At 39.7% G+C, this 11,220-nt stretch overlaps 1 protein-coding gene across 3 annotated transcripts in view; it reads left to right on the forward strand.

The window, feature by feature from the left end:
• The window catches only part of rgs7b (regulator of G protein signaling 7b), a 97,993-nt gene extending 87,989 nt beyond the window's left edge, over positions 1 to 10,004 (forward strand). The window contains exons 14-18 of one of the 3 annotated variants that reach the window (XM_047817915.1): positions 1,685 to 1,810; positions 2,368 to 2,554; positions 5,396 to 5,485; positions 7,335 to 7,370; positions 8,806 to 10,004. In XM_047817915.1, coding sequence (XP_047673871.1) covers positions 1,685 to 1,810; positions 2,368 to 2,554; positions 5,396 to 5,485; positions 7,335 to 7,355 — 424 coding nt within the window. In that variant the 3' untranslated portion in view covers positions 7,356 to 7,370; positions 8,806 to 10,004. Of the gene's footprint in view, positions 1 to 1,684; positions 1,811 to 2,367; positions 2,555 to 5,395; positions 7,040 to 7,334; positions 7,371 to 8,805 lie in introns of those variants that run through there. The other 2 variants (XM_027132719.2, XM_047817916.1) reach the window with 2 other exon arrangements.
• Positions 10,005 to 11,220: the final 1,216 nt, after the last annotated feature.

An 11,220-nucleotide genomic window follows, 5' to 3' on the forward strand; every position in this document is an offset into this window, starting at 1 on the left:
TGTAGCTTGGCATGAAGCAGAGTTACTGCTACCTACCCAGTGTTGCTTTTTTTCCCAGTACATTCAGGTGTGCTTTATTCCTTTTATACCAATATGAACTGCAACATATTTTTTATTCATTCTTGCTTTAATGCTGCATTCACACTTACAACGACTCAAAGCGACAGTAACCAGAGATCATTCCTTGTAAGTGAGCGCTACTGACTTCCGGCAACTTTAGGAACTAGAACAACTAACAAAGTTGAAAAAAGTTCCACTTTATGCAAATATATGGAGCGATTCGTGTAACTTCTACCGTTAGGGGTGAAGACAGTAGAGTGAACGTGATCGGTGGCAAAGAGCACACTCTGCTTTACCTTCATCTCCGTCGGATATACGCTCCTTAATGTTATACACAAACATTAAATCTCCCTTCAGAATGTTTAGCAGCAAGAAAAGTGATTTTTAGTTGTAGTTCCCCCCACCCACTGATAAACGTTGTTAAGATTCAATTGGTGACTTGGAGCAATAAAATCACTGGATGTGTCAATGTATTGGAACACCAAACTGAAACTGGAGAAAAAAAAGAAAAAAAAGCTTCACTATATCAACAATTGCATATGTTTTACGTGTAAGCTGTTATGATAGAAATGATGAGTGCATTTACAGTATTTAAATTCTACAGCTGTCACTATGTTCTATGTGCTGTTACAGAAAACGAACCACTGCCACCGATAATCTGGCTAATCAGAGATCCATTTAGCAGTGCTGTGGTATAATATGGCTATATTTAAGTCGTACGAGAAGACCACACACACTCACCAGGTTACAGATCAGCCTGTTCTGTCGCCTGCGCTTACATATTTACTGAGGCGTATTTGCTTAGAAATGACCTTATCTTCCTGTCACGTGTGAATTCATCTCTTCTATCACTCACACCTGCTGCTGGCAAGAGATAGACACCTATCAATACCTTTAATCCATCTCTCTTTCTCTCTCTCTCTCTCTCTCTCTCTGAGCTGAACACATACAGTAGAGTTGTGTCAACATCATTAAACGCTAACTCTCTATGTCTATCCGTCACCCTCGGTTCCTCTCTTCCTGAGCATGGTGAGCGGATTGAGTGTGTCAACATCGCTAAACCTTCTCTGTACTGTCTGTCCATTCGTTCATTTACTTATTCATTCAGTAAGCATGTTATCCTCGTGCCAATCCCAAGAACACTGAGGCATAAGGGGAAGTACACATAGCATGGGATGCCAGTACATCACAGGGAAGATTTCAGTAATCTGATCACCACTTGTGAGGTGTTTGTGGGTTGCTGAATATGGGAAGGGGTGGGTTGATTTGGGTTGGCACTTGGGGGCCACTTTAATAATTTCAGCATGAATTGTCCTTTAGTTTAAGGTCAACTCATTTTTAAAGCATTATGGTAATGGATGAACAAGAAGGTTAATTTATTAACAAATTGATTCATAAATAAGTTCATTAATAATCCATGTCATGTGCAGACTTTAGTATGTCTTTAAACAGGATTCAGTCTTTCAGCCTTCAGGCAAAAATGCAAATTGTAAAACTAAAAAAAATGAATCTGTTCAGCTTATCTGATGGTTGTGGGTTTTATTTTTTTGTTTGTTTTTTTGGCATTTTACATGTTTAGAAAGATAACTTACTATTACTCACTCACTCTCTCTTTCTCTCTCAGTAAGGAGCCGGTTCAGCAGAGGGTGCGGCGCTGGGGTTTTGGGTGTAATGAGGTTCTGAAGGATCCTGTAGGAAGAGACCAGTTCCTGAAGTTCCTGGAATCTGAATTCAGCTCAGAGAACTTGTGGTAAGAGAAACTCGCCCTCACACGTTTATTTCTCTCGTATATCTTTATATTAGCGTAACAATTTCTAACCATTTTCATGGCTACAATCCCCTTGTTATAAACATGCTATAGTACAGTATGTTATGTTATAGTATGTTGATAATGAATGGTTAAGCATTATTATAGCAAATACAAATTCTACAAATATCTTATTATTAATAAAGAAATACATAAGGCAATAATTGTCAAAAATGTATCCAGTAGTGTGCTGATAACTTCACACAATACTACATAGACCATGAATACACCTGGTACTGTAGTCTTTAAACATTATTCTTAAAAGCATAAGTCGTAATCTGTTCATAAATGTTCACAAATGTTTATTTTCTTATGTCTTATGCACATTATACAAAAGTAAATGTTTTTGTTTTGTTATGTGTATTGTGTGTGTGTGTGTGTGTGTGTGTGTGTGTGTGTGTGTGTGTGTGTGTGTGTGTGTGTGTGTGTGTGTGTGTGTGTGTGTGTGTGTGTGTGTGTGTGTGTGTGTGTGTGTGTGTGTGTGTGTGTGTGTGTCACAGGTTCTGGCTTGCTGTGCAGGAGCTTAAGAAGCAGCCGATCCGTAAGGTGCCCAATCAAGTGCAGGAGATCTGGGATGAGTTTCTGGCCCCCGGAGCCCCAAGTGCCATCAACCTCGACTCCAAGAGCTACGATAAGACCATGCAGAATGTTAAAGACCCAGGACGCTACACGTTTGAAGATGCTCAGGTCACACTAATGTGTTACGTGCACTTGTGTAGTGAAACAGGATGAGTTACATGTACTGGTTCAGTGTGACGTGTGATCAGTGTGACGGGATGAGTTACATGTGTTCAGTGTGACGGGATGTTTTACATGTGATCAGTGTGACGGGATGAGTTACATGTGATCAGTGTGACGGGATGTTTTACATGTGATCAGTGTGACGGGATGAGTTACATGTGATCAGTGTGACGGGATGAGTTACATGTGATCAGTGTGACAGGATGAGTTACATGTGTTCAGTGTGACGGGATGTTTTACATGTGATCAGTGTGACGAGATGAGTTACATGTGATCAGTGTGACGGGATGAGTTACATGTACTGGTTCAGTGTGACGGGATGAGTTACATGTACTGGTTCAGTGTGGCGGGATGAGTTACATGTGATCAGTGTGGCGGGATGAGTTACATGTGATCAGTGTGGCGGGATGAGTTACATGTGATCAGTGTGACGGGATGAGTTACATGTGATCAGTGTGGCGGGATGAGTTACATGTGATCAGTGTGACGGGATGAGTTACATGTGATCAGTGTGGCGGGATGTTTTACATGTGATCAGTGTGCGGGATGAGTTACATGTGATCAGTGTGATGTGATGAGTTACATGTGATCAGTGTGACGGGGTGTTTTACATGTGATCAGTGTGACGGGATGAGTTACATGTGATCAGTGTGACGGGATGTTTTACATGTGATCAGTGTGACGGGATGAGTTACATGTGATCAGTGTGACGGGATGAGTTACATGTGATCAGTGTGACAGGATGAGTTACATGTGATCAGTGTGATGTGATGAGTTACATGTGATCAGTGTGACGGGGTGTTTTACATGTGATCAGTGTGACGGGATGAGTTACATGTGATCAGTGTGACGGGGTGTTTTACATGTGATCAGTGTGACGGGATGAGTTACATGTGATCAGTGTGACAGGATGAGTTACATGTGATCAGTGTGATGTGGTGAGTTACATGTGATCAGTGTGACGGGGTGTTTTACATGTGATCAGTGTGACGGGATGAGTTACATGTGATCAGTGTGACAGGATGAGTTACATGTGATCAGTGTGACAGGATGAGTTACATGTGATCAGTGTGACAAGGTGAGTTACATGTGATCAGTGTGATGTGATGAGTTACATGTGATCAGTGTGACGGGGTGTTTTACATGTGATCAGTGTGACGGGATGAGTTACATGTGATCAGTGTGACGGGGTGTTTTACATGTGATCAGTGTGACGGGATGAGTTACATGTGATCAGTGTGACGGGATGAGTTACATGTGATCAGTGTGACAGGATGAGTTACATGTGATCAGTGTGATGTGGTGAGTTACATGTGATCAGTGTGACGGGGTGTTTTACATGTGATCAGTGTGACGGGATGAGTTACATGTGATCAGTGTGACAGGATGAGTTACATGTGATCAGTGTGATGTGGTGAGTTACATGTGATCAGTGTGACGGGGTGTTTTACATGTGATCAGTGTGACGGGATGAGTTACATGTGATCAGTGTGACAGGATGAGTTACATGTGATCAGTGTGACAGGATGAGTTACATGTGATCAGTGTGACAAGGTGAGTTACATGTGATCAGTGTGATGTGATGAGTTACATGTGATCAGTGTGACGGGATGTTTTACATGTGATCAGTGTGACAGGATGAGTTACATGTGATCAGTGTGACAAGGTGAGTTACATGTGATCAGTGTGACGAGATGAGTTACATGTGATCAGTGTGATGTGATGAGTTACATGTGATCAGTGTGATGTGATGAGTTACATGTGATCAGTGTGACAGGATGTTTTACATGTGATCAGTGTGACAGGATGAGTTACATGTGATCAGTGTGACGGGGTGTTTTACATGTGATCAGTGTGACGGGATGAGTTACATGTACTGATTCAGTGTGACAGGATGAGTTACATATGATCAATGTGACAGGGATATGTTACATGTGATCAGTGTGACGGGGTGTTTTACATGTGTTCAGTGTGACGGGATGAGTTACATGTGATCAGTGTGACAGGGATATGTTACATGTGATCAGTGTGATGGGATGAGTTACAGTGTGATGAAGGGTTGTTCTCCAGCAAATGATTAATTAAAATTAATTATTGGTAATAGATTACTACTGCCTCTACTTCCCCTTACTGCTCTAATTTTCAGCCTATAGCCTCTCATTGGCTTAATTTACCTCTTATGCCTTAACTTCCTTAATTTACCCTATACTTCTCTCTAACACCCCAGTTTGCCGTCTACTATTTCAGTTTACTCATCTATTGCTCCTTGCGACCTCAAATTTTGCCTTTATTGCCCTATATTTCCCAATTGCTCTCTGGTGCTTTAGTGTGTCCTCTACTTGCCCCAAGTCCTCCAATATGCCCCACTTCAACCAGTCATTGCCCCAAATTTTTTTCTACTGCTCCATACTGCCTCAATTTTGCCTTTACTGCCATCTACTGCCCTAAAATGCTTCCTGCTACTGAAATATGTCCTCTACCTATCCCTACTGCTCTCATTTGCCCTTTTCTAAACCAGTTTGTCCACTGATGCCTTGTACCGCATCATTCTGCCCCCGTTGACCTCTACTCCACAACAATTGCCTATTATCACCCTACACTGCCCTCTACTGCTGTATTCCACCTTACTTTTGCCTTCTGCTGACACAATCTGCTCTACACTCAGTATATAATTACAATTCAGTTCTCCGCTTCTTTTAAAAAAAAGCTTATATTGTGTATGTTTACGTTTCTAAGAATTAGATGTGCATTTGTTTATATTCCTCCTCTCTTGTTCTTTGTTTTCAGGAGCACATCTACAAGCTGATGAAGAGCGACTCATACAGCCGCTTTATTCGATCCAGTGCCTACCAGGAGCTTTTACAGGCCAAGAAGAAGGTAAAGTTCCACAAAAGACTGGAGACAACCATTTAAATACCCAGCTCAAGCATGTCTGGCTAACATAATCCCATCTGCTATTGCTCTTCCTTGCCATCTCTAGCCCATGTTTGCTCTCTGCTGCCCTCTACTGCCCCTATAGCTCCATGTTTACTTCTTACTATCCCACACTGTCCCCATATACCCCACAGCATTGCTACTCTTGTTTTATTTTTGCTCTTTGCTGCCATTATTGCGTTTTATTGTCTTAAATCCACCACATCCCCCACCACGTTGCCCCACTCTGGCAGTCTTGGGGCAGGAGAAACTTCAGTGCAGACATTGTCATTATCATGCAGGAAGATTTTCTCCACAGCCTGCAGGATTATGTGCCTTTTATATTCAGGTCAGCCTGAGAGATGTGTTAAACAGACTGTTTTTTTGATGTGGACTAAGCTCATGTCTTCGCCGTCTCTCAGAACCAGAGATTTTATTCGTTTCTGTTTGATATTTTTCCAGCATGGCTCTGTTTCTCTCTCTCTGTTTCTCTCTGTGTTTTTCTCTGTGTTTTTCTCTCTCTCTCTCTCTCTCTCTCTCTCTCTCTCTCTCTCTCTGTGTTAAAGCTTTTGATCATTTTCACTTGGCCTTGTTTGTATTAATTTCTTTCTCACTTCTGTACCTTTTTGCATTGTTTCTTTATGTCCATGTTTTTTTTGCTGGGGTTCGCTCTCTTTTTCTGTTCTTTGTGTGTTGTTTTCTTTTTTCTGGTCTTCTGAAGCGAGTTCTGAAGCATGTACACTAGGAACAGCAGAGATTCAGAGATTTTCTTGTAATCGTGGTAAGTGTGGCTTGCACAGAGAGCTAAGCCCAGCTTGGTTCTCTCAGACTGAATATGTGAGGATGACAGAGAAATACAGTTTCAGCGAAAATAATTACAGCACAATACAATTAAGATATTTCCCTTCAAAAAGTCACTAATGGTTTCGTGCTATTGTCAGGAGATTGTGACTTTAAACGCTGATGACAACCGAGCCATCCATAGCCATGAGCCAAGAAAGCCAAATTAGCTGTGCTCTCTAAGCTCTATCTGTGAGGGATGGTGTTACAGTTTCTCCTGTCGATCGCAGTATCTATGGCTTCATGTACAGTATGTGGAAGAGGGCAGATAGCAGCTACCTCCAAGTGTGCTACACTGCCCTGTGATTAGGCATGAGCACCAACTGCTCTAGTTAATTGCAAAAAGGGAATAAAAAGGGGGTAGTTTAGCATTTAATATGAACTCTGATGTATACATTTATTTTGATGTTGGACTACTAAACAATAGGTTCAATCCCAACACCACCAGGGTGTCACTTCTGGGTGTCACACTTTACCCTCAACTGCTCGGTTCTATAGATGTAATAAATCTCTCTGGATACGGGCATCTTCCACATAATGCTAATAAACTATAAGAAGAAAAAACCCCACATGAGGCATCAGGATGCATTAGGAAGATAATTGTTCAACACAAAGCAAATGGTCACAGTTTACAGTAAAGTTGTGGCTTTATGATAGAGTATGTGTTTGGTTTTGTGTTATTTTATGGCTCTGTATGTTTTTCTGAGGTAAAATGTCCTTTATTTTACGCTCACATGCCAAGTAAAGAAAGCTGAATGTACCCTCCATTGAAGAATAAATAATAATAAAAAATGAAACCATTCGAAAATATGAATAAATTAATTAATAAATGAATAAACACAAGTCTATAATAACCCAAACTAGAGATAAAGTGGTTAGAGTAATTTAAAACAGGATGGGGTAATTATGATCATTAGGAGTAAAATCTTGGTCATTTTAACAAAATAATGTTCCTTTTATTTTTTTCTTACAGAAAAGCAAGAATTTGTTCTGAAGAAGTGGATGCTGGGTAAGTTCATCATCAATCATACACAATATACAAATATATTCATACTAATACAAATTCCATACACAACGTCAGTGGTGTTCCTGTCACTGATTTAATAACGTCACTGACCATAAAGTCAACCTTATTCCAATTGTTAGCATTGTACTGATCAGGAGGTCTTTGTGTTTACATGTACTGTATTTCTAACAAAACAACCCACACCTGAGGGTTTTAATCTGAACTGACTGATCAGAAAAGGTTCATTATTATAGTTTAACAGCTCTCAGAAACCTCTGGCTATAACATGAACATGAGTTAATACTGATGCTCACACACTAATATGTTATGTTTAACAAAGTAAAGCATCTAATCAGTGATGTGGTGATGTTTGTGAAGGAGAAGTCTCACATTTAAGTTCTGGAAAGTCTTCAGGAAATTTACACTGAAAGAGAACGAGAACAAAAGTGTGAGGGAGCTAGAAAGAGAGAGAGAGAGAGAGAGAGAGAGAGAGAGAGAGAGAGAGAGAGAGAGAGAGAGTGTGAGTGAGGGAATGAGTGAGTGAGTGAGTGAGGGAATGAGTGAGGGAGTGAGTGAAAGTGTGAGGGAATGAGTGAGTGAAAGTGTGAGCGAATGAGTGAGTGAAAGTGTGAGCGAATGAGTGAGCGAAAGTGTGAGCGAATGAGGGAGAGAGAATGAGGGAGAGAGAATGACGGAATGAAAGTGTGAGCGAATGAGAGAGAGAGGTAGAGGGAGAGAGAGAGAGAGAGAGAGAGAGAGAGAGAGAGAGAGAGAATGAGAGTAAGTGTGTGTGTGTGTGTGTGTGTGTGTGAGAGAGAGAGAGAGAGAGAGAGAGCGATAGCATTGTTTATCACAGCTTTTGTGAAAGTACAGAAGTAAGTACAGAAAATAATTTGTCTCTTTCCTTACATTTAAATCTAACAAGTTTGTCATGATGTGACATTCAGTAATAAATTATCCTTCAGTAATAAATTATCCTTCAGTAATAAATTGCCACACTTCTCATCCCTTGGCATTCTCTATTTTCATATAGCCCCACAGCCTGTTGTGTTGTCTTGTTCCCTGATCATTTACCTGCTGCTTTTATTCAAAGGAACCATTTTGTCAAAGCGAGCTTTTCTTATATATTCATAATTTGTATTATAATTTATTAAAAATTCAATTGTTCAGCAATTTTGTTTTTTTTAATATACTTTCTGAAAGAAGCTGAATTAAACAGCGGTAGAATTAAACAAAACAAAACAAAAAAAGGAATGAAACCATTTGGAAGAGTTTTTTAAGAATTTCAATTTAAATTGTTTGGGATTTTTTTCTGTATGGAAAAGTTTGATGAGGCCACAGGCTTTTAGTACAGTGTTTATATCAGACTCATGACTCAGACATTAATCATGTCTTGAGTGATGAATTGTCAGGTCACTAGGTTTCTGTCTGTGTGTAGGACGTCAGAGATACGATCCTCAGGCTTCTACCATCCTGTAAAACCGCGTCACACATCACCCGGAGAAGAGGAAGAGGAGCGTGTGATTTGTACATTACTGTAATCTACTGTGCTTCATAATAAACCCACAAGGAGATAGAGCCTTCAAGTCATTGCATGTCTGATAAACAGAGGTAAAAGGGGGCTTTATTTTTTTTCCATCGTACATCATCTGCTCATGAGGAGGACTCAACTACCCCACCAAACCCTCTGCACCACTAGTTCCCCCACCTGCCCCCCACCCGCTCCCAGACATGAAAACTCATTTCAGGGTTACTTCCTTTATTTTCACATATCAGCTTTAGCTGTGTTTTGTGAACTAAGAATAGGAATAAAATCAGTATATATAGTATCTATAAGCAAATACCAAACTCTTTATGACATTGTATAAATACACACACACACACAAACACACACACCCACACACACACACACACACAGCAATGCAGCTGTAAAGCCATGTCTGAATGAGAAAAAATCCAGATGTCAGATGTAGTTGCTCCAAAATGCTTTGACATGTCTCATTTATTTTTATACTATATTTATGAATATGTTAATTTGTTATCTGTATATTATTATCATTATTATTAATATTATTAATATTATTATTCCTTTTTTATTATTTCTGTACAAACTGGGGTACACAGTGAAAGACGAACTATGACTAAGCCAAATTATGGACAGAGCGTATTTTTTAATCCCAAACCCACCCTGACACATGTGTTTATTTTTTTATTAGAGAAACAACTGACCAAATACGTGGTGTTTGTGGATTTGTGAAATGCAGCGATCACTGCCTCTGTGATGGAATCTTTCAATCATGTGTCATGACCTTATGGAGTGTTGTAGTGGAACTCTAGATAAAGTATGGCGTCAGGTCGATATGTTCATATGGTGTTGGAGTTTGGTGGATGTGGTTAGATGTATGTTGATAAATGTGTGTGGATGGACAAACGTGTGGCATGACAGATCACAGAACAGCCATGAGGTAAAGAGTTCATTCTTCTTCTCTAAGAGCTTTGTCCTGGTCATGGTGGAACACACGCATACACGCACGAACACACGCATATACACACGAACACACGCATGCACACACGAACACACGCATACATGCACGGACACACGAACACACGCATACACACCCGGACACACGAACACACGCATACACGCACGGACACACGCATACACACACGGACACACGCATACACACACGGACACACGCATACACGCACGAACACACGCATGCACACACGAACACATACACAAAACCACATACACAGACACACAGACACAGACACACACACATATACACACATATATATATACACACATATATATATATATATATACACATACACACACAATCAAACGAGCACACACACACACACACACACACACACACACACACACACACACACACACACACACACACACTACAGACCTTTAAGAGATGCCAGCCGGTTCCATTGGATGGACTGGTGGAGGAAACCAGAGAACTGGTAGGAAAGCCCAGTGTACTGGGAGAACATGTAAACTCCATGTACAGAGGGCAGAGGCATGAATTAAACCTCTCTGTACAACATATCTAACAGATGTCAAATCATAAAACTCAACTAAATTGGTTCATCTGTTGCCTGGTCATTGAACTTTTTAATACATATTATAATAGAATAAATTTTAAAAAATGTGCCCACAGTAGAAGACAATTAGAGGAATAATTTTATCATTTTATAACCATTTCATAATGATAAATAAAAGAAAGATGGGAGGTGTAGATTGTGCCAAAGTCATTCTTTAAAAATATTATATATATATATATATATATATATATATATATATATATATATATATATATATATATTATCGTAATACGTTAGGGAAAACCCCACCCTCTGACATTACTCCATTATTCAAAAAATAAAAGTATGTCTTTACCTTAGATTTACATCAGAGAGAAACAGGTAAAAAAATATGTCTATTAGGTCCATATTCATAAAGATTCTTAATGTTAAGTTTCTCCTAGTGGCGTAATTCTAAGAAAATTCTTAGAACTTTTGGCATTTCCCCATGAACTGTAAAAGAAGATCATAGTAAAGATAAAACGTTCTTCATAAAGCATCGTAACCCTTAAAAGAGCTCATAAGGTCAAACAGTGTTAGGAGAAGTGAGGAGGACTTTAAGAGGATGAAAAGTTTCTTTAGCAGAGGAGAAAATGTGCTGAAAGGTGAAGAAGGAGAAGAAATGTATTGTATACAATATTTAATAATGACAGTGAGTTAATAAGATGATACAGATTAGATTGTGTAGGGATTATTTTTGTGACCAGATTAGAGCTGAAATGCCATAGCAGCATGTACATGTAAATGTAAACATCTC

The sequence above is a fragment of the Tachysurus fulvidraco genome, chromosome 8 (genome assembly GCF_022655615.1).
Source record: "Tachysurus fulvidraco isolate hzauxx_2018 chromosome 8, HZAU_PFXX_2.0, whole genome shotgun sequence".
Classification (NCBI taxonomy): Eukaryota; Metazoa; Chordata; class Actinopteri; order Siluriformes; family Bagridae; genus Tachysurus; species Tachysurus fulvidraco.